Raw genomic sequence first — 27,295 nt, forward strand, 5'->3', positions numbered from 1 at the left:
TTTAGATTCTTAATTTCTATTTTATATTTTTAAAACACGGTATTAGTAGATAAGATAATATAGCTAGCCAGTGTTAGTAAAGAAGTCATGATTGAGTCTTAAAAAAGGAGAACAATCCAGTGTTGCAGTTCAGAGAGGTCAGCATGTCAGGGCGCAGGCCTCGGCCGAGGTGTGCTTTGCATTTAGGACACAGCTCGGAGCTGCAGAAGGTCAGCAGGAGCACGTCTGTGGCACCTTCAGTACCAGGCTGGGTGAGAGAGCCCGAGAGGGGGGCCGGGGGGGTCAGTCAGGGCCCTGCTTCGCTGCCTGGGCCCTTGTAGATGGCCTTCTCCAGGCCGTCCAACACCTTCCTGTATTCCAGGAATGATTGGTAGTGTGTGCACTCAAAGCGGCTGCTCCCACGCACGTGTGCTAGGAAGTCTGGCGCACCTGGGCAGATCACATTGTCAGCCAGTAGCACTGTCCCCTTCCGCAGCAGGCCACATTCCTGCAAACAGACCAGGGGGTGGGGGAGGTGAGGGTCAGAGGTGCCCAGAGAACCTGCCCCAAACCAGGATGGGTGCTCCTCACTAGACCACGGCACCACGCCTGTGCCTAGACCCTGGGGCCAGGTTTCCACTTTCTCCCCAGTGTGACTCCTGCAGGAAAGGACTGTACAAGACACGGGTGCCACCTTTAGAACATGGGCCCTGTGAGGACAGGGACCTTTCTCTCATCAACTCCTGTATCCATCTCAGGAGTATCCATCCCTTAGAACAGCATGTGGCACACAGTAGGTGCTCAATAAATGCTAGCTGTATGAGTGGAAACAGTGGGGCCCTCAACACCCAGTGCCAGGAACTCAGGCCTTCGAGGGAGAGGCACCCAGGGAGAGGGGTTGCTGGTATGGTGCCTGGAGACAATATTGGCCTGACCAGGGTAAGCCTGCAGGGCTGAGGTGGGGCAGACCTCCCACCAACAAACCTGCCCCTTGGGGTCAGTTCTGGACATCCCCAAGCTCCTGCATTTGCAGACCCCCCATCTTCACCAGTGCCTGGGCCCTGGGAGGACACAGAGTTCCTCTGCCTGAGTTCTGTGCAGAAGGAAGGAGTTGTTACTGGACACGCAGCCAAAGGGCATGGCCCATGGGTTCCACTATCGGGAGAAACCTCATAGGATGCTTGCCTATCAAAGCTGTCAAAAAAGGGTTTGCTTACATCACATAAACAATAAAGAAACCTTGAGAGGAAGTGTTTGCCTATGGGGAGGAAGGACCTACCAGGGCAAGGGACAACCCAGTCACCTTGTCTTGGAGATTTGACTTAGCAAACAAAAGTTAACAAGCAATCTCAAACATTTAAAGTAAAATAAAATCAATTTGCAGGCACGGATATCTGACCCCACATCCCTCTGGGATGGGCCTGGAGAGTCCCACAGGGCTTGCAGCTGTCCTGGTGGTGGGTGGCGGTCGTTTCCAGCCTGTGTCCTGCAGAGAAAGCAGGGGGCTTTCACGTGACAGTATGGACACCACACGGCTGCGAGGTCAGTGAGGTCAGGGAACAGGAAAGAAGGAGGGAAGGGCAGAAAGGAGCATGGGTCACCTTTGGAGGCTGCCAGGGGCCCACTCCTTTACAAAACTGGTCAAGAGGGGAAAGAAGGCAGCACCTGTCCTGCCTGTCCCCCGACACTGCAAGCCTCCTACCAGCTACTCAGACCACCTGGAGAACTGGCTAAACATGCATCAGTGTCTGAGCAGGACTGAAAATCTAATGCCATAGAGAAGTGACAGTGTCAGAGGAGCAGGTGACACTATGCTGAGGTGGTTTTCTTCTGTGCCCACCCTCCTTAAACTCTCCTCCCTTCAAGAGTTGGAGCCTCACAGAGGTTGCAGGGAGCCAAGATCGCACCACTGCACTCCAGCCTGGGCGACAGAGCGAGACTGTCTTGAAAAACAACAACAATAACAAAAAGTTGGAGCCTCAGACCCAGCACACACCTGTACTCCCAGCACTTTGGGAGGTTGAGGCAAGAGGATCGCTTGAGGCCAGGAGTTTGAGACCAGTCTGGGCAACATAGGGAGACCCCATTTCTCCAAAAATTTTTAAATTAGCCGAGTGTAGTGGTGCATGCCTTTAGTCCTAGCTACTCAGGAGGCTGAGGTGGGAGAATCACTGGAGCTCAGGAGTTCAAGGCTACAGTGAGCTATGATGTCATCACTGCACTCCAGCCTGGGCACAGAGCAAGACTCTGTCTTTCTCTTTTTTTTTTTTTTTTTTTTTTAAGGGGGAACTCATTCCTGTTCCTTTGGGCGTGGGCTGGACTTGGTGACGATGGCAGCCCGGTGGAGAGGCCTCCTCAAAGCAGCCCTTGATGTTGAATTGCAACCTGCTCCTGAGCCCCTCACCCCCCATGCCTCTGATGCCCACAGAACCCACTGAGGGGATGGCTAGGCCTTCGCTAGAGCCAGGCTGTCCCCTAACCCTCTACAAGGGGGCACAGGGCCCCAGCCGTGAGTGTGCAGATGTGCGTTTAACAAGGACACCCATTCCCAATTCATGACTTCCCACTTCATGACTTTGCTTATTTTGAGATAATTACCAGCTTTGCACAAGCAGCACTGAGAAAACTATTAGTTTCCTAGTTACTAAACTGCAATGTTTGCTACTTTTCTATGAAGGCAGGCCCCTGTAATTAGCACCCACACCACAGCTGCTGAAACAGCCCCAGTAACGCAGGCCCAGCTGTGGGTGTCTTTCCTGCCCAAGTGAAGCCCGTCTGGCTGAGCGCCTGCTCTCTGCCATCAATACCCAATTGCCAGCATCATGCTCCTTTGTCAGGGGTGAGCCCCCCTCCAGCTACCCTGTCCTGGCCTGTAGGTCTCCCTCCCACCCTCCCACTGCCTGCCCCCGTGGCCAATACAGGTCCTCCCTCTCCACAGCCAGGGTTCAGTGCCTCCTCGTGAGTTCAGGGCATCTGAAATGCCCTCCCCACAGCCCTCTCCACACTCCACAAGGCTGACAGGGATCTTTCCAGAAAAGTTTTTGTTGTTTTAAAAGCTGGAATAAGGGTGGACGCGGTGGCTCATGCCTGTAATCCCAGCACTTCGGGAGGCTGAGGCGGGCAGATCACGAAGTCAGGATATTGAGACCATCCTGGCCAACATGGTGAAACCCCGTCTCTACTAAAATACAAAAAATTAGCCGGGTGTAGCAGCGTGCACCTGTAGTCCTAGCTACTCAGGAGGCTGAGGCAGGCTAATCACGTGAATCCAAGAGGCGGAGGTTGCAGTGAGTTGTGATCATGCCACTGCACTCCAGCCCGGTGACAGAGCAAGACTCCATCTACAATTACATTATATATATATATATATATACACACACACACACATATATATGTATATATATATTTTTTTGCCATGTTGCCCAGGCTGGTCTTGAACTCCTGGCCTCAAGCGCTCCTCCTGCCATAGCCTCCCAAAGTGCAGGGATTACAGGCATGAGCCCCTGAGCCCAGCTCCAGAAGACAGGTCTAACCTCATCCTCACCTGCCCGAAGTCCTGTGTGTCCTGACTCCCATTGTTCCTGGAACATCCTCTGCCCTTTCACATCTCTGCTAGTGCTGGTTCTTTCCAATCTGTGTCCAGGGCCCAGCGGCCCTACCTAGCCAGGCATGGGGGCTGTGCCCCTCGTGCTCCTAGTCTGGCTGCTAACAGCAGTGTCCAGTTTCTGGGAGAGCTGCAGGTGAGCGAGCACCAGGTGGGGAGGCCGTGAGGGTGGGTGTCCCAAGCCCAGTGGAGGATCACAGAGCCACTCAGTGTCACTGACCACCAGGGAGGGATGGGGCAGTGTGTCATTGATGTCAGGCTCCTTAAGCATCAGGCTGTGAAGGGCCACCAGTGCCCCACACCCCCCAGGGAAGCGAGGACAGCCCCACCCGCTGCCTGGCCTCAGGGCACTCAGGGTCCTCGCCAGTGGGGCTGGGTTGGGGGAATGCACAAGATGGGGCCTCGGGAGGAAGATCTGCAGGAGACACATGCTTTCTTTGCACGAGCAGTGGCTTGCTTGGGGGAGAGCAGGCTGGGCCCGGAGTGGCCCTTCCCCACCCCATCTCCTTGGTCCTGTGCCCTTTCTGCCCTGGTGTCTGGTCTGGGGTGTGCACCCCACTTCTGCCACCCATTTTGCACCTGCACAGGCAGCTGGCTCCCCAGTTCCCAACAGGCCACCCAGCCAGGCCTCTGGCCCAGCTCCCCACCCATCTCCACCCACCACAGGGCCGCCTCAGTCCCCCACACTCCCAGACCTCAGGTGGTGTCTCGAGCGAGCTCTGTGTCTGAGGCACCTCCAGAGCTAGCTGTGTCCACACAGGGCTCTGCTGGGATGCCTGGCTCTTTGGAGAGGCTCAGGCTGACTGAATGGGCCCTGGGCAGCAGCTGGCACAGATGCCATCCTGGTCGGGGCTCACCTCCAGGAGAAGCGTGTCCGGCAGGTACCGGTCCTTCCAGTGGTCGAGGAAGACCATGTCCAGCGTGTCCACATCATACTTCTTCTTCAGCTGGGGGATGATGTCTTGGGATGCCCCAACCACAACGGTGACCTGGAACAGCGCCTGTCAGTGCCCATGTCCTCACAGACAGGAGGCCATCCCTACACACCCATACAACAGCGCCTGTCGGTGTCCACACCCACACAGTAGGCCATCCCTACACACCCATACAACAGTGCCTGTCAGTGCCCACGCCCACACAGACAGGAGGCCATCCCTACGCACCCATACAAGCATTCATCAGTTTTCTTTAGGGTTCTGGGGTGACAAGGCCCCACTCTGTCCCTGCCCCTCCTAGTGCCACCTTGGCAGTTTATCCAGAGCTGTGAGACCACCCTCACTGAGCTGCTGGGGGGTCTTTCCTCAGCCCCAGGCTGGGAAGCACTGAGGGGCCTGGTGATAGTGGGTTTTCAGTGAACGTGGTATGAACACCTGGTGGGGAGGACAAGGTGCGAATGCCTTCCCCGTCCACAGCCCTGGCCCTTTTTCCAGGTCTGACAACGGGTTGGGCATGCACACCTTGTCCTGCACGCCAGCGAAATCCACCATCTGCTGGGTGATGGCGGCGTAGTCGGGGTTGATCTCGATGGTGAGCAGCCTCGCCCCTGGTGACAGCAGGCGGGCCATGCGCACAGCTGAGTAGCCACAGTAGGCCCCCAGCTCCAGCAGCACAGAGGGCTGGTGCTCCTGAATCACGGCGTCCACGATCTTGCCTGTGCAGGGTGGGGGACGGGGGAGAGGTGAGCACAGGCGGAGAGAGGGGAACTTGGATCCCCAGGCACAGCCCCCCGCCTCTCCCAAAGAGCAACGGCCCCTCCCAAATGCCTGGCCGCTGGCCCTCCTCTGCCCGCCCTCCCTACCCGCTGGAGGGGTCTTTTACCTCCCTGGTATCCTCAGACCCCAGGACCTGGTCCCCACTGTGAGCACGCTTGGAGCTCCCATAGTCCCTTAGCCTCTATGCTCACGCTGGTCCCTATCTTTTCCACCCTTCCTGGCTGGCCCCAGTGTGTCCTAACACAGAGCTGCCCTCTCTGAATCCCCAAACCGCCCGCCTTGGGGCCCCAGGGCGGCACTAGTTCCCTGAGTCACTCCGTGAGCCCAGGAACACATCCTGTGCCCCAGGCTGAAGTCCAAGCGGGGGCGGGCCCAGGAGAACCTGTCTGACTGGTCCCCAGGCAGGTCCCGTGGTGGCCAGAGCAGAGTTCAAGGGGAACTGCACCACCGTCAGACCCTGTGAGTGTGGGGGCCTGTTGTCCTGGGGCAGCAGGCAGCAGGGCCTGGAGGGGTCATCAGGGACCCTGGGACTCCAGAGGAGCCCTCCAGCCCTATCTGGGCATATCCCAGGGTTCCCAGCCCCCTGGAAACGGGGTGATAACAGCTTCTCCTGTAAGGGCTTTGATGCCTGGTCCTGGGTCCCTGTCCCAGAGCTCAGCACCTCCCGGCCGGGACCCCACCTTTCTTGTCGCCCACGTTCATGGCCCACTCCTTCTGCTCGCAGTAGATGTCGATGGTCTCCAGCACGTTCTGTGCGTTCCCGGGCTCCGCATGCTGCAGCACGTGGTGCAGGATGCGCTGCTCCTTGGTGTCACCCATGAGCAGGTTGTAGATGGGCTGCAGGACGAACTCGTTCCAGCCGATAAGGCACAGGCCCCAGCCCCAGTGCCTCAGGAGCAGCAGCAGCACCACCAGCAGCACCAGGCCCAGCAACACAGCTGCCAACAGCAGAGGTGGGGCCTCCAGCATCTGCAGGGCGGGAGGGGAGGGGCGCCAGTGCTTTGTGCTCCTCCTGCAGCACCCACACGCCCCTTTGCTTGGAGTGCCACCATCGCCCCCTTGTGTTCACAGAAGGGCAAGGTTCAGAGATGCCAGCCATGTGCCTCAGTTGCCTGACGTGTCAGCGACAGGGAGCCAGCCTTCTCGTGCCCTCTGGTGCCCTCGGGTGGACAGAGCAGGTGTGTGCCTCTGGCAGTCCTGTGTGGAGCCTGCAGGGTCACACTCCCTGGCCCTGGGTGCTTCCTCAGGCAGCCCAGGGATCCTCTAAAACCACACAAAATACAGAAGCAGACACGGACCCAGGCTGTTGTCTCCCAGCTGGCTTAGAGGACACCCAGGGGTAGGGAAGCCCCATGGCCCGGAGTTGGGGGTAGTGACGGGTGGCCAAAGGAGAGGCTGTATGGTGCAGCCCCTTGGCCTTGTGGTGAGCCTGTGCTGGTCACCCATGCTCTGGACGCCCCAGGGATTCATGTGGCCTTTTCATTGAGTGTCCAAGTAAGGACACTGGCAGTCCCCAGGCCAGGCACACCAGGACAGACCCACTCACCACTCCCCTTGGGGACAGCAACATGTGGCATGTCCCAGATGAGAAAGGCCAGCCCTGCCGCCCACCACAGTGTACCTCATGGGGCACAGTGATGGCAAGTGACCCCACTTGAAACCTATTTGAAATCCTCCTGGTGTGACCCTCCAGGCAGGTAGCCTGGGAACCAGACAGACAGAAGCCTGGTGAGGGGACCCAGCAGGCAGAGAGCAGAGCACAGGAGGCCTGAGGCAGAAGCCCAGGGGTTCAGGTCACAGACCCTAAAATGGGAAGGACACAAGGAAACTTCCTCTAGGGCCCTTGTGGTCACTCAGAGGTCTTTCTGGGATGGGGCTCTGGACTCCCAGTGGCATAGGAGATCCCACTGTCCGCTGGACACTCCATTTTAGAAAGGCACACCCAGGTGAGGAGGCAGGCCCAGGGCCGCAGAGGGGACACCCCTGGAGGTCAGCCTCAGGGCACCAGAGGACAGAGCAGAAGAGAACAGGGAAGCGGAGGCTCCGCCCTAGGGGGAGGCCATGTGGACACCAGGCTTCTAGGGGATTTCAGGCCACGTGGCCTATTTACACAGGCAGAGTGGACACGTGCTCAGCAGACCTGTGCCCATGCACCGGGCTGGAATCCGTACCCACCCTGGCACTGCCCCGGCTACCATTGGCCAACTCACCTTCAAAGCACCTCTGAGCAGGCTCCAGCCCTCTGGCTGCGGGAAGGGTCTGGGATCTCCTTCTCTGAGCTCGGCAGCAAAGCAGATGTTATTTCTGTGGAAATCAATTTTGCCTTTGGATAATCATCAACATAAACCCTGACCTGGTGATGACCAAGGTCCAGATATCTGAGCCCCTTCCCCAGATAAGGCCAGCCTGGCCTCAGCCTTCCCTAGCAGGGCGAGGGCAGTGCTTCGCCTTTCCGGTTTCAGAAGAGACAGCAGAAGGCCTCAGAGAGGCCAAGGGACATCCCTACTAGTGTCCCCCAGCCAGGGACCCCAGGGGCAGTCTCCTGGTCCCTGTCCGCACTGCCCTGTGGGCTATGTGCGTGTGCACCTGCACCTTGTGAACCACAGGAGGAGGGAACCACTCTGCTCAAGTTGTATTTCCCCTGAAGAGTCCTTAGTACCTTGGAAATGTGTAAGATCAAGGGCTAGTTTACCAAGAACATACACAAATCAGTAAGAAAAAGATGATGAGACAGATGGGTCACAGTGGCCAACATGCGGCTCACAGGGAAAGGCCAAAGGCCAGAGCCCCGAGCAGGTGATGGAACCCGGTGCAGGGCTCAGTGACAGCGGGGGTGCCCCTGTCCACAGCTGCAGGAGTGGGAATCGTGCCGCCTTCTGCTACTACCCTGGGGAAGGGTCCCAGGCCTGCAGGGAAGCCTATGGCCCACTGTGTTTCCCAGCGGGGCAGGACGTGCCATGACCTACAGAGCTCGTGGGGAAAAAACAAGAGATGGTGCTTCCCTAAGGACAGTGTCCTTATTCTGGCAGGAAGATGACAGGGGGAACCATGGTGGAGAGGGACCATGCAGACCTGAAGCAGCCAGAACTTTCCACCTTGCTCCTTTCTTCATGGTGGGGATTTCCTAGGACACACCCTGTTGCTTTGTTTACTATTATCTGCTATGGTTTATTTATCTATAATGACTACTACTAGTATTTGTGTGGTCAGATAATGGGCCATTTTGTTTACTCTCCGTATTTTAAAAACAGTGTTAGAAATAAATACCCCAGATTAAAAGGGCTATTCTGCTGAAACAGCAAATTACTTGGTAGACCTTGGAGTCCCAAATTATATATATCCAAATCTGCGTTAATACTTGAATTGTGTAAGAATTTGGCTTTTGAATCTCTAATCTCTAGGTCCATCTGTTCATAAATCTGCAGGCAGTGTCACCCAGGGCCTAGTGGGAGGCAGCAGAGGGGAGGAGGCCACAGCAGGGAGGGGCCCAAAGCCCCCTTCCTTTGCCCGGCAGGAGGGACTGGCCCACTCCACTCTGCAGGCTGGGCCCGGCTGGTGCCAGGAGGCACCCAGTGCCCACCTGTCCCACGTGCCCGCGGCTCTGTGGCCAACTGGGGCCCAGTGGCCAAGAGCCATGGGGGCTGGGGAAGTGCTCAAGGCCAAAGGCTCAAAGGCCAACACGCCCAGGCCCCAATGCAGTGCCTGGGGGCCACAGTGCCCACGGCCACCTCACAAGGCCCTCCAGCATCCGCCAGAGGAGAGCGCTGGGATTCCCTTGTGTGACGAACTGAAGCCCTGAGCAGAGGGACTGGCTGCCCCAGGCCATCAACAGAGCCCTGGCCCCTGCCCACCCCTCCTCCTGACAGCTAACCACCTCCACTCCGCCCCAGCCCCGTAGGGCCTCCCAGCCCACCGTCCTCTCGGCTAGCTGGTGTGGGAGGGGAGGCCCCAGAAGGGGAGGCCCCGCCCACTGGGCCGGTAGGGAGGCGGGACCACATTCAATTGACTTTGGGACCACTCCCACCCAGCCACGGAGGAGGGTGGGATCACGCCCACCTGGCCATCGGAGGGCTGACCCTGCGCTGTCACCGGCCACTGCCCAGTTTCGCAGGACGAAAGAGCAGGCAAGTGAGGGAATGGAGAGCGGGTCCTGAAAAGCCGAGAATCAGGCCTCCCTTTAAAGAAAGCCACGTAGAAACCCACCTTTGCCACTCAAACCTGCTCGGATGTTCCCAGCGCTGGGATTTTGCCCCGTCAGCCCTCCATGGGGAAAAGGAACAGCTCCTTTAGTTTGGGGTCCCAGGACTCGAGAGTGGGCACGCCAGCTCAGTGTCCGACTCGGGACCCCTATGATCAGATCGCCCTACTTTGGCTGCGTGGTCTAGGGAGCGTCAAGAGTCCCCCTTACGTTACAGAGAGGCAAAAAGAAACAGTTTTGAATGCCCCTGTGGTAGGGGGCGGCGGGGTGCAGGCCAGAGGACCGAGGGGAATTCTCTCTGCTTTTGTGTATGTTTGAAATGTGCTTTTTTGTTTTTAGTTTTTTGAGACAGGGTCTCACTCTGTCGCCCAGCCTGGAGTGCAGTGGCGCCATCGCAGCTCACTGCAGCCTCGACCTCCTGGGCTCAAGGGATCCTCCTGCCTCAGCCCCCCAAGTAGCTGGGACGACAGATGTGCACCACCCCACTTTTTTTTGTGTGTGTAGAGATGGGGTGGAGATGTGCACCACGCAGCTTTTTTTTTTTTTTTTTTTGTAGAGATGGAGTGGAGGTGGGTTCTCGATATTTTGCCCAGGCTGGTCTCCTGAGCTCAAGCGCTCCACCCCCTTGGCCTCCGAAAGTGCTGGGATTACAGGCATGAGCCACCGTGCCCATCTGGCTTTTTTTTTTTTTTAAAGGAAAATAACAAGTGTTAGCAAGGATGTGATGAAATGGGAACCCTCTTGCATTGCTGGTGTGAATGCTGTGGAAAACAGTTTGGTAGTTCTTCAAAAAGTTAAACATGTGGTTAGACCTGGTGGCTCACGACTGTAATTCCAGCACTTTGGGAGGTTGGGATGGGAGGATTGCTTGAGCCCAGGAGTCCCATACCAGTCTGGGCAACATGGCAAGACCCCATCTCTACAAAAAACTTAAAAATTAGCCAGGCGTGGTGGTCCATACCTGTAGTCCCAGATACTTGGGAGGCTGAGGTGGGAGGATCACCTGAGCCCAGGAGGTTGAGGCTGCACTGGGCTGTGATCCTGCCACTGCACTCCAGCCTGGGCAACAGAGCAAGACCCCATCTCAAAAAAAAATTAAACAAGGCCGGGCGCGGTGGCTCACGCTTGTAATCCCAGCACTTTGGGAGGCCGAGGCGGGCGGATCACGAGGTCAGGAGATCGAGACCACGGTGAAACCCCGTCTCTACTAAAAAATACAAAAAAAATTAGCCGGGCGTGGTGGCGGGCGCCTGTAGTCCCAGCTACTCGGAGAGGCTGAGGCAGGAGAATGGCGTGAACCCGGGAGGCGGAGCTTGCAGTGAGCCGAGATTGCGCCACTGCACTCCAGCCTGGGCGACAGAGCGAGACTCCGTCTCAAAAAAAAAAAAAAAATTAAACATGCTATATACCCATAAATATTAAAAAATTCTTAAAAACCCACAAAAATTAAAAATAAAAAAAGTTAAACATAGAACTACCATATGACCCAGCAATTCTACTTCTAGGTGTATACCAAGAATTGAAAACAGGGACTAAACCAGATACTCGTACCCCAATATGCATAGCAACATCATCCACAATGGCCAAAAGGTAGAAACAACCCTTCCATCCGTTAGCACCTGAATGGATAAATAAAACATGGTAGAGCCATACAATGAGGTATGATCCAGTTACTTAAATGAATAAAGTACGGATGAATTCACAGTTCATCAAAATGGATGAACCTTCTGCACCGGCTGCCTGGCCATTGGCTCGCAAGCTCATGAGACCCCTGCGAGGCCCACGTTCCCTCCTCTGTGAAACGGCTGATGGTCTCACCCTCCAGCACAGTAGAGGGCAGGCATGATCGTGTCCACACCGCACCTGCACATGCTTGCCACAGGCACATGCACGCGTGAGGGCATCCTCAGTGCCTCACAGTGCGGCCGGGACACAGGCAGCTGGGCTTGACACCTCCAGCTCTAAAGAGTATGAAGCCTCTGGGCCTCAGTGCCAGGCCTGCCCAAGCTTCTCTGGCCAGCAGTCTGCTGCAGAGCTAGAGAGTCCATCACCTCTGTCACCTGGTCAGTATTCTCTCTCACATTGAACACACCCTAGATGACATTCATCTTCCTTTATTTTATTTATTTAGAGACAGGGTCCTGTTTAATTGCCCAGGCTGGAGTGCAGTGGCGTGATCAAGGCTCACTGCAGCTGCAGCCTTGAACTCCCAGGCTCAAGGCATCCTCCTGAGTAGCTGGGACCACAGGTGCACACCAATGCATCTGGTCTCATCTTTCTTTAAAAGACAGGAACGCTGGCCGGGCGCGGTGGCTCATGCCTGTAATCCCAGCACTTTGGGAGGCTGAGGTGGGCAGATCACGAGGTCAGGAGATCGAGACCATCCTGGCTAACACAGTGAAACCCCATCTCTACTAAAAATACAAAAAATTGGCCTGGTGTGGTGGCAGGCGCCTGTAGTCCCAGCTACTTAGGAGGCTGAGGCAGGAGAATGGCGTGAACCCGGGAGGCGGAGCTTGCAGTGAGCCGAGATCGTGCCACTGCACTCCAGCCTGGGCAACAGAGTGAGACTCCGTCTCAAAAAAAAAAAAAAAAAAAAAAAAAAAAAAGACAGGAATGTTTTCCATAAATATACTGCAAGTAACATCAGTGAAATGAGACTCTTAAAAATCCTTTAAAAATATGAACTATGGCTGCAGCAGTGGCCACACCTGTAATCCCAACACTTTGGGAGGCTGAGGCAGGAGGATCACTTGAGCCCAGGGGTTCAAGACCACCCTGGGAAACATAGTAAGACCCTGTCTCTATAAGAAATTAAAAAACTAATTCTATGACCTGGTTTCTAGGCTCATTTTAAAAAATCCATAAAAGATAACTAGAAAATGGACCCAGTGTCGTGGCTTACTTTGCCAGCACTTTGGGAGGCCAAGGTGGGCAGATCACAAGGTCAGGATTTCGAGATCAGCCTGGCCAATATGGTGAAACCCCGTCTCTACTAAAAATACAAAAATTAGCCAGGCATGGTGGCAAGCACCTGTTAGTCCCAGCTACTCAGGAGGCTGAGGCAGGAGAATAGCTTGAACCTTGGAGGCAGAGGTTGCAGGGAGTCAAGATCACGCCACTGCACTCCAGCCTGGGTGACAGAGCGAGACTCCACCTCAAAAAAGAAAAAAAAAAGCTCAAGACCATCCTGGCCAACATGGTGAAACCCTGGCTCTACTAAAAATACAAAAATTAGCTGGGCATGGTGGCGTGTGCCTGTAGTCCCAGTTACTTGGGAGGCTGAGGCAGGAGAATCGCTGGAACCCGGGAGGCGGTTGCAGTGAGCTGAGATCGCACCACTGCACTCCAGCCTGGGCAGCAGAGCGAGACTCCATCTCAAAAAAAAAAAAAAAAAAAAAAAGAAAAGAAAAAAAAGAAAGAAAGATAACTAGAAACTGACTTTGTTCCCTTTGCAAAGATCTGGCGTCCATCAGTTTTGCTCATTCTGCTGTCACCTCTGTCTGAAGAGTGATTGACACTTTGGTCTCTATTCACCCACATCTTCCTGCTCAGGAAGGTGTCTTTCTCCTCTTCCTGGGAGAAAGACAGCTACCAGGGGCCACGGAGAGAAAGACTGGGCTACGCAGCAAGCTCAGGAGACCTCTGGTTGTGCCCTGAAACGGCTGTGCATCCTCCGTTCTCCACAGAGGGCCAACACGCGGCTGCAGCGACCCTCGGAAAGGCCACTGGCCATTTGGGGCACATTGTCCTCACTATTCCAGAACACAGAACCAATGCCAACAGCTCCCTGCACACTGAGAGCCACTGTGGCTTGGATCTGCCTCATCCTGCCCTCACAGGGCTGTCGGCCCAGTCGGGGAGACAAGCATAGAGCCACAGGCGTGATGACAAACAGGACACAGATGGCAGGAAGGAGGCCAGTTCTAAGCGCTTACACACAGGGGCAGCTCTGCTCTGCACACAGGTCCCCCATGGAGGCTGCAGAGGGCCCTGCATGGGGCTTGCTCAAAAGGGCTGGAAACCCCCAGCAAAGGCTGGAACTGCTGCAAGCAGCCCTGCCCTTCGGGGCTGATCTGGTGTGATAAAGGGGGACCAGGATTCTGGCAAGGGATTCGACTGCAATCCAGTAATCCAGGGAGAGCCAGTACAGGTGCTTAGAGACAGGCCAGGCAGCATCAGGTAGGCCACACGCTTGGGCAGGGCCTGTGGACAGGCTGAGAGGACACCTGGAAGCCAGTCTGGGTGACCCCACAGGCTGCAGCCTGGCCCCGCGCTCATCTCTGGACCCAGGGGCTGGCCACTCACCTCCATACAGCCTCTGGGAATCTAAAGAAATGACCAGAAGTTTAATGGCCACAAAATACCCATCGAGTCAGGCATGGTGGTATGCCTGTAGCTGCAGCTACTCAGGAGGCTGAAGTGGGAGGATTGCTTGGGCCCAGGAGTTGGAGGCTGGTGTGAGCCATGATTGCACCACGGCACTCCATCCTGGGCGACAGAGACACTGTCTCTAAAACAACACCACAATAAAAATGCCATCAAATCCAGATGGGGCCTTGCCTCTCTCTGGCAGCACTCTGGGAGTGTCCCCCTCCTGCTACTGTCTCATAACCCCAAGTACAAGAAGCTGTCATTTCTCCAACCTGCAGAGAGGAAGGAGGAGGCAGAGGACTAGCCTCTCGCCCCCGTGACACCTGAGAAGAGGTGAGACAGTGCGCCTGCCCTGGGCACCCTGTGAGGGGCCTACCTGCTATTTCTGTAAATGAAGCTTTATCAGAATGCACAATCAACCAGGCGTGGTGGCTCACATCTGTAATCACAGCACTTTGGGAGGCTGAGGCAGGTGGATCACCTGAGGTCAGGAGTTCAAGAACAGCCTAACCAACATGGTGAAACCCCAGTCTCTACTAAAAATACAAAATTAGCCAGGCATGGTGGTGCATGCCTGTAATCCCAGCTACTTGGGAGGCTGAGGCAGGAGAATTGCTTGAACTGAGGAGGTGGAGGTGAGCCGAGATGTGAGCTGAGATGGCGCCATTACACTCCAGTCTGGGCAACAAGAGTGGGAATCAGTCTCAAAACAAAACAAAACAAAAAACATACAATTGCATACACATTGTCCGTGGCTGCTCTCATCCGACCATGGCAGAGGTGAGCAGTTGCAACAAAGACTGCATCCTACATGGGGAAAGGGGCTGGTGTGGAAGGGAAGGGGTCAGAATGGAAGTTCAGAGGGCCAGGCAGAGGGCAGTCCCCTGTAGTCTCCCCTGCCTGGTATCCTCAGTGGGGCCAGGCCCCCAGGCTCAGGGGAAGGCTTTTTTTTTTTTGACTCAATACCTAAGAGCTAAAGGGAAGGCTTTCACACAGACTGCACACCTGCTTCAAGCCAGGTGCTGCAGGCACCACGGTGACTTTGTCTTCACAGACACACCAAGAGGCAGATGCAAGGGCTGGGCTGAGAGAGGCAAGAGGCTGCACTGCACCTGCAGATCCACAGCCCCAGGGGGCCAGCTGGGCCATCCCTGCCTGTGGGGCCCCTCCACTCCTTTAATGTGGCCCCGCCGGGGCCCCCTCCCCTCCCGTCCACGGGCCAGACCTGCATGGTGGTCGCACATTCGCTTTATCCTTCAAGGGCGTTCTCCTGGTTACATCAGATTCTGCCTTGGCACCTGCTTGGAGGCCCCCTGCAGTTCAACCTACTCATGCGGCAGGAGCTCAGCCTCCCGGCTCCCAGCAGAGGGCAGGCCTGGGGCAAGAGTGTAGGCTGGCTTGGCTCAGTGTGGAGGGGAAAGAAATGACAGGGGTGCCTTTAGGGAGGGGCAGAAAGGGCCTGGACATGCCTAGTGGGGTGACGTGCAGGCTGGCCATCTGCCCCGCTGGACTGAGCCTGGGAGGCTGCCCTGCCTGGGAATGGGGACGATTTTGGCAGCTGCTGGGTACTGTAAACAAACCCGGCTGGGCGGGGTGGCTCACGCCTGTAATCCCAGCACTTTGAGAGGCTGAGGCGGGCAGATCACAAGGTCTGGAGTTCGAGACCATCCTGGCCAACATGGTGAAACCCTGTTTCTACTAAAAATGCAAAAAATGAGCCGGGCGTGGTGGCGGGCGCCTGTAGTCCCAGCTACTCAGGAGGCTGAGGCAGGAGAATCGCTTGAACCGTGGAGGCGGACGTTGTTGCAGTGAGTGGAGATAGTACCACTGCACTCCAGCCTGGGCGACAGAGCGAGACTCAAAAAAACAACAACAAAAAAACAAAGCCCCAGCATCTGGACCAGGCTCTGGGCCAGGCCTGCATCTAGACCACATTGGATATGAGTGGAATCTGACCTCCTCATTGCTCTCCAAGGCTGGGTGGCAGCCCCACCCCCAGCGCCCAGGCTATGAGTCCTGAGGCTCACCATGGCAGCAGTCTGGACAGACTCCCCCATCACACTCCCGCCAGGCTCCTCTGAGCACGTTTCTCGGGTGAGCCTCACCTTGGCCTATCAGGCTTTGAACAAACACTAACAAAGCTGCTGCTGCTTCTTCATTGTATTTATTTATTTATTTATTTGTTTTTTGAGATGGGCTCTCACTCTCTCACCCAGACTGGAGTGCAGTGGCGCAATCTCAGCTCACTGCAACCTCCGCCTCCTGGGTTCAAGCAGTTCTCCTGCCTCAGCCTCCTTAGTAGCTGGGATTATAGGCTCACACCACCACACCCAGCTAATTTTTGTATTTTTAGTAGAGACAAGGTTTCACCATGTTGGTCAGGCTGGTCTTGAACTCCCGACCTTGTGATCCGCCCACCTCGGCCTCCCAAAGTGCTGGGATTACAGGCGTGAGCCACTGCGCCTGGCCTTTTTTTTTTTTTTTTGAGACGGAGTCTCACTCTGTCGACCAGGCTGGAGTGCAGTGGTGCGATCTCGGCTCACGGCAAGCTCCGTCCCCCAGGTTCATGGCATTCTCCTGCCTCAGCCTCCCGGTAGCTGGGACCACAGGCTCCCGCCACCATGCCCAGCTAATTTTTTTTTATTTTTAGTAGAGACGGGGTTTCACTTTGTTAGCCAGGATGGTCTCGATCTCCTGACCTCATGATCTGCCTGCCTCGGCCTCCCAAAGTGCTAGGATTACAGGAGAATGCCATGAACCCGGGGGACGGAGCTTGCCGTGAGCCGAGATCGCACCAATGCACAAAGACCCTGCATGAGAAAGTCACGGCTACCAAGAGAATTTCCTGTGTGTTCTGGCCAACACCTGAAGATGGGGCCTGTCTCTGTCTCCCAGTCTCTGTGGGTTTGGGGGCCTGACTTCAGTAAGCCCCCGTGGCAAACCCAGATCGGTTTCCCAAGGCTAACCCTCCCTTCCTGCCTTTGGTAATTTTCCACTTTCCTCACTCCACTGAGTCCCCACTGTTCTTCCTCCCCACTGCCTACTTCTTTGCACAAATCGGAGCGGAGCTCGGCTCTCTCCCCTCCTGTCACTGGCCACCAAATATTATAATTTCTGTCCTTATCACTTTAATGTCCAGCTGTGTTTCTCTGTGATCAGGGGCCAGGACTTGGATCTGCATGGGAACCACCATCCGACCAACCCTCGGATGCAACAACCGGAGCCCACAGTGTGCACAGCTATCCGTGTTATCTCCACTCTGCCTGCTCATGCGGGAGTCACATGGTTTGATTTGTGATCCAATGGTCCGGAAGAACATCGGATGCAGCAGTGAGGACAGACATTGCTTCTTATGATTTTATGATTCTGAGTAAGGCTCTGAGGTGCTAAGAGTCCCAGGCTTTTTTTTTTTGAGACGGAGTCTTGCTCTGTCGCCCAAGCTGGAGTGCAGTGGCGCAATCTCGGCTCACTGCAAGCTCCGCCTCCCGGGTTCATGCCATTCTCCTGCCTCAGCCTCCCAAGTAGCTGGGACTATAGGTGCCCGCCGCCACGCCCGGCTAATTTTTTGTATTTTTAGTAGAGACGGGGTTTCACCGTGTTAGCCAGGATGGTCTCGATCTCCTGACGTCGTGATCCACCTGCCTCGGCCTCCCAAAGTGCTGGGATTACAGGTATGAGCCACCGCGCCTGCCCCAGGCTTCTTCTGAACCGTACCTACCTCCTGGGCTGGAAGTTCTTCTTCCTGGCGCCTCGTTCCCAGAGGGGATTCACTCCTGACTCCTGGTGGAGCTGTCTTGCCCGCTCTGTTGTGTGTTCCCGCTCCTCCTGTGGGAGCTTCTTACTGGCGCCCTGCTGATCACGCCCTCTGCTCTACTTTAATCAGCATGTCAAAACAAAACTGCGAGGAAGAAGCGCGCCTCTGTCTGCTTCCTTCCTTGTTGATGTGACTTTACCAAGGATAATTTGGAACATCGGTGGCTTCTTTGGGATACTTGAGATCTCCCCAAACTAGCTCCTCTCAGGCCTCTCCTCCTATCACCTCCACACCTGCCTACTTTCTCTTGAAGGAGACACCCCCTTCAAGTCTGGCCTCCTCCACCCCTGGGCCCCCGCTGCAGGCCTCTCTCTTCCCCCTTCAGCCCCTCAACTCCCCACGGTCCCTGGAACTTTAGGCTTCCTGCCCCATCAGGGGCTCGCAGTGCCTCAGGGACCCACAAAAGCAACCAGCTGAGCTCACTGGAAACATGTAGTCATGCATCAGGGCAAAACAAGTCGTAAAGGTCTTATCCACAAATACAGGTAGAAAGCCTTCCCCTCACACTGAGCAAGTGACCCTTAACTTGTCCAATTTGCCAGAAACACGGTTGGGATAAAAATGTGAAATAGGGCTGGGTGGTGGCTCACAACTGTAATCCCAGCACTTTGGGAGGCCAAGGTAAGTGGATCACTTGAGGCTAGGAGTTCAAGACCAGCCTGGGCAACACAGCAAGACCTTGTCTCTACAAAAAAAAACACAAAAAAACAAAAATCAAAAAACACACACACAAAAAAAAAGAAAAGAAAAAATATATAAAATAGAGTAAAAAAAAAAAAGTGAGAACTAGCTCTTATATAAACTAGTGAGTTGTGTTTTGTTAATTGCATTTGATAATATATTGGCCTAAAAAAGCTTCCAAGATGTTTTCAAGAACTTTCAACCTCAGAGTCATACTAAGTGAAGTTAAATAATAGACATTCATCGAATATCTAAATAATACCTGAAGAGAAGAAAGTGCTGAACCATTCATTATTAAACATAAGCTTTTGTACTTTTTGGCTTCTTATTTTTATATGGTACAGACTGGCTAAAGGTATTCTGGTCTGTTAATAAACATGTTCTTGGCACTTAAAAACATTGTACTATAAAAAGGATATACCTCTAGAGATTATAAGATGGCATATTCATAAAATTTGCCAATAAACTGGTAAATGACAGACAATTTCCAGTTGTCTTCTTCCTAGTTTTATTTGTAAAATACAAGTTATGGCCGGGCGTGGTGACTCATGCCTGTAATCTCAGTGCTTTGGGAGGCTGAGGTTGGAGAATTACTTGAGCCCGGGAGTTCAAGGGTGCAGTGAGTCCTGACTGTGCCACTGCACGCCAGCCTGGGCAACAGAGCAAGACGCTGTCTCTTAAAAAAAAAATACCGGTTACTAATGGTTAAAAATTATAATCAATATATAAAAACAAAACTAGAAACAATAAGAATGAGGGAAACAATTTCGTATACAAAGTATGGGAGGAAGATAGGATGTGTTTTTATATGAAAAGTATGCAAAGAATGTAGAGTGTTTTTGTTAAAGAAAGGGATGTAATTTTGTCCTGAAGTAAAATTACAAAAAGAGGAAAAATATGGGACAAAGCCTGAATGGCCCAGGAATTCGAGACAAGCCTGGGAAACATGGTGAAAACCTGTTTCTATAAAAAAACGCAAAAATTATTAGCCTGGCATGGTGGTGCATGCCTGTAGTCCCAGCTACTTGGGAGGGTGAGGCAGGAGGATCGCTTGAGCCCAGGAGGTCGAGGCTGCAGTAAGCTGAGATCTCACCACTGCACTCCATCCTGGGTGACAGACTGAGATTCTGTCTCAAAACAAAAGCAACCGTGAATGGATACAGAAAGTTATCCCTATGTTTCCCAGGCTGGTCTTGAACTCCTGGCCTCAAGAAAGTCTTCAGAAAAGAAATTTTATGTTATGAGGTCAAAGCTGGCTAGAATTGACCTCATAATCATTGAATGGATTTATGTATAAAGTTTCTTTAAAAATTTTTTTTTTTTTTTTGAGACAGAGTCTCGCTGTTACCCAGGCTGGAGTGCAATGTTGTGATCTGGGCTCACTGTAACCTCTGCCTCCCAGGTTTAAGCAATTCTCCTGTCTCAGCCTCCCAAGTAGCTGGGACCACAAGCACATGCCACCATGCCCAGCTAATTTTTGTATTTTTAGTACAGATGGGGTTTTGCCATGTTGGCCAGCCTGGTCTTGAACTCCTGATCTCAGGTGATCTGCCCACCTTGGCCTCCCAAAATGCTGGGATTATAGGCGTGAGCTGCCGCACCCGGCCTAAATTTTTTTTAGTGACAGAGTCTCACTCTGTTACCGAGGCTGGAGTGCAGTGGTGCAATTACAGCTCACTGCAACCTTGAACTCCTGGGCTCAAGTGATCCTCCCACCTCAGTCTTCAGAGTACATGGGACTACAGACGTGTACCACCATGCCCAGCTAATTTTTCAATTTTTTTTTTTTTGGTAGAGATAGGGCCTCAGTATGTTTCTCAGGCTGGTCTCAAACTCCTGGGCTCAAGCAATCCTCCCTCCTCGGACACCCAAAGTGTTGGGATTATAGGCGTCAGCCACTGCATGTGGCCTGTGACATTGTCTTGATCTCAAACTGACTTGAGATTTCCTGGAGGGCCCCTGGAAGACCTCAAAGGATCTGTCCTGTGACCTTGTAAGAGAGATGTTAAACTAATTAGGTTTATTTCAATGGTGAATTTTGTGGGCAGCAAGTCACCCAGGTGCTGAGGCAAGAGACCGAGGGCACGAGCTGTTCCAGTATAATAAAGAAAATATATAAAATAAGAATAGTTATACTATAGATCATAGATATGATTATATATGAACATTATTAACCATTAGTTTGTAGCAATTACTCTTTATTCCAATATTATAATAATCTTCGCTCTACAATTATAACCTAGGAGAAACCAGGCCATACAGTGATAAGAGCTGAAGGGACACGGTGAGAAGTGACCAGAAGACAGTGTGAGCCTTCTGTTATGCCCGGACAGGGCCACTAGAGGGCTCCTTGGCCTAGTGGTAATATCAGCGCCTGGGAAGACGCCCGTTACTTAGCGGACCTTGGTCTAGCGGTAGCGTCAGTGCCTAGAAAAAGCACCCGTTACTTAGCAGACCGGGAAAGGGAGTCTCCCTTTCCCTGGGGAGAGTTAGAGAAGTCTCTGCTCCACCACTTCTTGTGGAGTGTCAGGCCCGCCCGCAGTTATCCGGAGGCCTAACCGTCTCCCTGTGATGCTGTGCTTAAGCGGTCACGCTCCTGGTCCGCTTTCATGTTCCACCCTGTACACCTGGCTATGCCTTCTAAATAGCAGTAACAAAATTAGTGAAAGTACTAAAGGTCTCTGAAATACAGAAATAATGGCGTAAGCTGTCCCCTCTCTCTCTCTGCCTCGGCTGCCAAACAGGGAAGTGCCCCCTGTCCAGTGGACACGTGACCCATGTGACCTTACCTATCACTGGAGATAGCTCACACTCCTTACCCTGCCCCCTTGTCTTGTATCCAATAAATAACAGCCCAGCCTGGCATTCGGGGCCACTACTGGTCTCCGCGTCTTGGTGGTAGTGGTCCCCGGGCCCAGCTGTCTTTTCTTCTGTCTCTGTCTTGTGTCTTTATTTCTACGATCTCTCGTCTCTGCACATGGGGAGAAAAACCCACAGATCCTGTAGGGCTGGACCCTACAGAATTTCATGCAAGGTGCTGTCAAATAAAAAATGCTATTTAGGGCCGGATGCGGTGACTCACGCCTGTAATCCCAACACTTTGGGAGGCCAAGGTGGGCAGATCACATGAGGTCAGGAGTTCAAGGCCAGCCTGGCCAATGTGGCAAAACCCCATCTCTACTAAAAATACAAAAATTAGCTGGATGTGATGGTGCACACCTGTAATCCCAGCTACTTGGGGGGCTGAGGCAGGAGAATCGTTTGAGCCCAGGAGGTGGAGGTTGCAGTGAGTCGAGATCATGCCACTGCACTCCAGCCTGAGCAACAGAGTGAGACTCTGTCTCAGAAAAAAAAAAACTAAAAAAAAATTTTTTTAAATGCTATTTAAACTTCCTTGAGTTATATGTATATTGGTAAATGTTAATATAAGGATTCCAGATATTGTATAAAGTTCCCACAAACTGGTGAATACCCTTCTGCCGATGACATGTCCTCATATAACAGCAATCATCATTCTGGTTATTATTTAAAATGCTATGTGTCATAAACAACCAACATTCCTTGTAAATCGTTCGATTTTGTAATGATCTCTCATTAGATATTTAACCACACCATTTTAAGTCTTTTCTCATTAGAGTTTTACTCTGATGCTTTCCCGAAAGCAGAGTGTCAGGCCCGCCCGCAGTTATCCGGAGGCCTAACTGTCTCCCTGTGATGCTGTGCTTAAGCGGTCACGCTCCTGGTCCGCTTTCATGTTCCACCCTGTACACCTGGCTATGCCTTCTAAATAGCAGTAACAAAATTAGTGAAAGTACTAAAGGTCTCTGAAATACAGGGCAAAGTGCTTCATCTTCAACAAAAAGGGACCAATGAAAAGGCCCATGACAGGTACTCTGGGGTAGGCTTCTGACAGCATTTCTCTGTTTCTTTTTTTTGAGATGGAGTCTCACTGTGCTGCCCAGGCTGGAGTGCAGTGGCATGATCTCGACTCATCGCAAGCTCCACCTCCCGGGTTCACACTATTCTCCTGCCTCAGCCTCCCGAGTAGCTGGGACTACAGGCGCCCACCACCCCGTCTGGCTAATTTTTTGTATTTTTAGTAGAGACGGGGTTTCACTGTGTTAGCCAGGATGGTCTCGATCTCCTGACCTCGTGATCCACCCACCTTGGCCTCCCAAAGTGCTGGGATTACAGGCATGAGCCACCACTCCCGGCCTAATTTTTTTTGAGATGGAGTTTCGCTCTTGTTGCCCAGGCTAGAGTGCAGTGGTGTGTTCTTGGCTTACTGCAGCCCCCCACCTCCAGGTTCAAGCGATTATCCTGCCTCAGCCTCCTGAGTACACCACCATTCCCGGCTAATGTTTTGTATTTTTTGTAGAGACAGGGTTTTGCCATGTTGGCCAAGCTGGTCTCGAACTCCTGGACTCAGGTGATTTGCCCACCTCGGCCTCCCAAAGTGCTTAGGATTACAGGCATGAGCCACTGGGCCCGGCCTATCCTTGAGGTTTTATGATCTGCCTGTCACTTGGACTGTCACTGCCTTCCTACACATCAGCCGTTACCAAATCCTCCCATCTACTTTCCTTCAGTATCTGGCTACCTACCACTCTCTCCAGACTGACATTTCCAATTTGTCTCCTCCCTGACTTGGTGTCACCAAGAACTCAAATCCCTACTGGGACTCGGGTGGTCTTGTAGCTGCCCTTTGCCCCCAGGATCTGGAAAAAAAAAAAAAAGCCCTGCAGACTGAAGCCGGAAAACTTGATAGAAACTTGAAAGAACTCAGCACCACAACAGATTCTCCAGGGGCAGCCTTTGTGCCTGGAGCCGCTGCTACACAGGCCGCCCGGAAGACCCCCCTCCAGCTCCTGCATGCCCCATGCTCTCTCCAGAAAGTAACCACAACTGGGATACCGATGCCTATATTATCATCACAAACTTCACACCACACACCAGGAAATCCGAGTGCCCCTGCTGGCCTTGTTAGGGCCCAACGGCCAGAAACCTCAACTGCTGCCCTATAGGCTCAAAAACTGGGTTTATCAACAGCTCCATTCATCTTTGTTTTTCTTTCTTTCTTTTTTTCTTTTTTCTTTTCTTTTTTTTTTTTTTTTTTTTTTTTAAGATAGGGCCTCTCTCTGTTGCTCAGGCTGGAGTATAGAGGCAAGATCATGGCTCATGGCAGCCTCCACCTCCCAGGCTCAAACGATCTTTTCACCTCAGCCTCCCAAGTAGCTGGAACTACAGGCCTATGCCAACACGCCAGGCTAATTTTTAAATTTTTTGTAGAGATGGGGTCTTTATGTTGCCCAGGCTTGTTTCAAACTCCTGGCCTCAAGTGATCCTCCTCAGCCTCCAAAAATGCTGGGATTACAGACATGAGCCACCGTGCCCGGCCTGTTATTTTTGTTTCCTCATTAAATGCCTGACTGCTTGCATCATCCAGCAAAAATCCTTTGCTACCAAGATGGTTCCGCTGGTACTTTATGAACACAACACAGAACAGAAAATGGACGGGTACTGTCGAGAGGAAAGAAGCATGTCTCTGCTCTTCTTGCACAGGAGGAGTGCTGACAAAGACCCTCCCTCCCCACACTCCAGCCAGGCTCCTTGGAGTGCCCTTCTCCACTGGGCCTCACCCTGGCCTATCCAGGCTGGAACAAACACTAACATAGCTCCTAACAGCTCAAGGCCACATTCCCAGAACGATCCTAGCCCCCTCTAACGTGCCTGCCTGAGAAGTTCAAGGCTGCCACAAGAATTTCCTGTGTGTTCCAGCCAACACCTGAGGATGGGGCCCCTGTCTCCCAGTCTCTGTGGGAGGTTGGGGGCCTGACTTGGGTAACCCCAGTGGCAAACCCAGATCCGTTGGTTTCACAGGGGCCAACTCTCCCTTCCCAGTTTTGGCGATTTTCTATTTCCCTAACTCTACTGAGTCCCCACCCCTTCCCACTCCCTCACTCTCCCTTTAAACTCCAGGCACGTCTAGACAAATCAGCATGGAGCCAGCTTTTTCTCACGTTGTCAGTAGTTACCAAGTAAAATCTGTTTTTTTTCTGCATTAACTAGTGTCTCACTGGGCTCTGCAGGGCAGCTCCTATGGTCCCTCAGGCTTGGAGGGTCACTTTAAACAATAGAAAGCAACAGGACACAAAAATCCCTGGCTGGAAAAATCCAAAAAGCAGGTCTGTTAGCAGGGCAGGCCCGGAGTGACTTCCCCTTTCTCTAACATTCCCACGTGGTCCTGCATACCACACATCCCCCCGACCCTGGGGAGTCCTGGGCCCCTTCCTGGTGGAGCAGCCACTCTCTTGCAGGGAAAGGCCCTGGGGTACCCCAAGGCCTCCAAACAGGGAGCCTGTTGGAGAAGTCACCAAGGCCCTCTGAGTCTGGGGCTCCACAGACCCTCCCCGAGGCCTTCTGCAACTCTCCAGCTCTGAGAGTCTGATCCCAGCCCAAGGATCAAGTGGGACCCTCCCCTGTGACTCTGCCACACCCTCACCAGGTCAAGCCCTACTCCAGGGACAGGCTTATCCTCCTGGTCTGGACCCCCAACCCAGGCTTGAAGTGGGATCTCCCACCGCTATCTGGAGCCCTTCATCACAGCACAGATCTTCAACCTCAGCCTTCCACAAGGAGTCTGGGGATCCCACTCCGGTCCAAAGATCCCTACCCAAGGTCCGAATTCCCCACCCCCATCCGGAGCTCCTCAACCCAGGTTTGGAGATCCCCACCATAGGTCGGATCCCTTCACTGAGGTCTGAATTCTTCACTCCCGATCCAGGGCTCTCCACCCCAAGTCAGATCCCTCACCCCAGGGCCAGAGACCCTCACCAAAAGTCAGATCCCTTTACAGCGCTCCGAATTCCCCAGTCCCCATCCAGATCCCCCACCCCAAGTCCGGAGACCCCCACCCAAAGTCAGATCCCTTCACAGCGGTCCGAATTCCCCACACCCTATCACAGTGTTCCACCCTAGGTCTGAAGGCCCCCGCCCCGAATCCGGCCCCATTCGGCCCCGGTCTGGCCAGCGCTCTCACCTCTCCCGCGGCGGCGCGCCCGGGACTGGACCCGCCCCGGTCCGGCGCAGGCAGCGCGGCGGGCAGCCCCAGCCGCCCCAGAAGCCCCACGACGATGGCGGCGATGGCGGTGGCGCTGCGGGGATTAAGAGGGCGCTTCCGGTGGCGGACTCAGGCCGTGGCGGGCGGGGTGCGGGGCGCGGCGCAGGGCGCAGCAGGTAGGATGGGGTCGGGGCGTCCCCGTGGTAGGTGTCCGCGCGGCCGGGGTGTCCTCGTGAGGGTGTCCGCGCGGCGGTGGCCAGGGCGTCCGCGTGGGGGTGTCCACGCGGGGGTGTCCATATACCGGCCTCTTGGTCTAGTCTTGCTCAGGAGTCCGGGCTGCTTCTAGCCACAGGTAGCCCCCTTCCCAGATGGGGAAACTGAGGCCGGGTGCCTTGTCTGAGGTCCTGCTGTGCTGGCTGCACCTGTGGTCTCCCGGAGCTGGTGTCCCAGTAACAACTACAGTTCTGAAGATGATGATATCCCACCTCCCGAGGTCACCAGGCACCGGCCCCGCTGGCCAGACTTCCCAACTTCTCCCCAGACCCCTAGACTCTAGAGGTTGGAGGCTGCACAGAGCAAGGGGAGGATACACACTCGTCCCCCTGGAGCCCCTGAGGAACGGTTAACTAAATCAGGACAATAATCATAACTGAGCACTCGAAGCAGAGGCTGGGTGTCTGGTCACTCAGGAGGGTTCAAACCTCACCCTATAGGACAGACTGCCCCAGATGCGACCAAAGCGCCACCATATCTGTTATGTGTGGCCAGTTTCATTCCATGCACGACAACATGGTCCCCCACCATGCAGGGGGGCCCTCGACCCAGCCCCCTGGATGCCTGTGACAGCGAGCGGCTCTCCCCACGGGCAGTGAGTGTAGAGGGGTGTAAGGACGGGGTCAGGGCTCCTTCCCAGGGATGGCGGCTATGGGAGGCAGAGTGGCTGGCACTCTGCCGGCGGTGGACTGGGGAGGGAGGGCTGACTGCGTGTGTGAATGAGCAGAGCTGTTGCTATGGAGGTTTTGGGGATCTCCAGGACGGAGGGTGGCCCAACAGAGTTCTGGGAGGCAGTCACCACCTCGTGGCCTTGCTGAGACCTGGAACCCTTGGCCAGGGCACTCCATCTTTCAAAGCTTCTTGGCTGCATGTGTCAGGTGGGCAAGCTCAGGAAGGTTAAATGCACCCGTCCTAGTGGAGTCCCGTAAAAGGGGATCGGCATCAAAAAGAGGAAAAAGGTTCAAAGGGGATTTATCATGGGGTTCAGAATCACGCATATGAGGGGCGGTAGTGGGGACAACAGACAGAAAAGTTTCCCCTTCCCATGCTCACAGTCCAGACACGGCAATAGCCAATTTCCAAAGTTCTAGGTATTCTGGGCTCAGAATGGGGAATATCACACGAGACCTCGGGCACGGTGCAGGTAGCCCCCTTCCCAGATGGGGAAACTGAGACTGGGTGCCTTGTCTGAGGTCCTGCTGTGCTGGCTGCACCTGTGGTCTCCCGGAGCTGGTGTCCCAGTAACAACTACAGTTCTGAAGATGATGATATCCCACCTCCCGAAGTCACCAGGCACTGGCCTCACTGGCCAGACTTCCCAGCTTCTCCCCAGACCCCTAGACTCTAGAGGTTAGAGGCTGCACAGAGCAAGGGGAGGGTAATGCCCTGACTGTGTGTGTGAATGGGCAGAGCTGTTGCTATGGAGGTTTTGGGGATCTCCAGGACGGAGGGTGGCCCAACAGAGTTCTGGGAGGCAGTCACCACCTCGTGGCCTTGCTGAGACCTGGAACCCTTACTCGGGGGGTAATGCCCTTATCTTCCCATTTTAAGGGAAAGAACAAGCTGAACCTTCTATGCAAAATAGGATGATGAGCCTGGT

General features: G+C 53.9%; 2 protein-coding genes across 8 annotated transcripts in view; one reads left to right on the top strand and one right to left on the bottom strand.

Moving 5' to 3' along the window:
• Positions 1-25,522, bottom strand: COMT (catechol-O-methyltransferase). Of its 3 annotated transcripts, none has more exons than XM_055253657.2 (6): positions 25,402-25,522; positions 7,506-7,599; positions 5,976-6,264; positions 5,041-5,234; positions 4,441-4,572; positions 1-487 (listed from the first exon to the last, which is right to left on the bottom strand). In XM_055253657.2, the coding sequence occupies exons 3-6, from the start codon at positions 6,262-6,264 to the stop codon at positions 287-289; spliced, it is 816 nt and encodes a 271-aa protein (XP_055109632.1). In that variant the 5' UTR covers positions 7,506-7,599; positions 25,402-25,522; the 3' UTR covers positions 1-286. The 3 variants fall into 3 exon arrangements, with proteins under 3 accessions (XP_055109632.1, XP_055109633.1, XP_055109631.1); XM_055253658.2 differs by lacking the exon at positions 25,402-25,522 and adding an exon at positions 17,586-17,974; XM_055253656.2 differs by lacking the exon at positions 25,402-25,522 and adding an exon at positions 9,352-9,375.
• The window catches only part of TXNRD2 (thioredoxin reductase 2), a 66,638-nt gene continuing 64,825 nt past the window's right edge, over positions 25,483-27,295 (top strand). For 4 of the 5 annotated variants that reach the window (XM_055253624.2, XM_063623356.1, XM_063623357.1 and 1 more), the window contains exon 1: positions 25,483-25,598. In XM_055253624.2, the coding sequence (XP_055109599.1) occupies positions 25,496-25,598 (103 nt within the window). In that variant the 5' untranslated portion in view covers positions 25,483-25,495. The remainder of the gene's footprint in view (positions 25,599-27,295) is intronic. The other variant, XM_055253625.2, reaches the window with a different exon arrangement.

This window comes from Symphalangus syndactylus, chromosome 18, assembly GCF_028878055.3.
Source record: "Symphalangus syndactylus isolate Jambi chromosome 18, NHGRI_mSymSyn1-v2.1_pri, whole genome shotgun sequence".
Taxonomy (NCBI): domain Eukaryota; kingdom Metazoa; phylum Chordata; class Mammalia; order Primates; family Hylobatidae; genus Symphalangus; species Symphalangus syndactylus.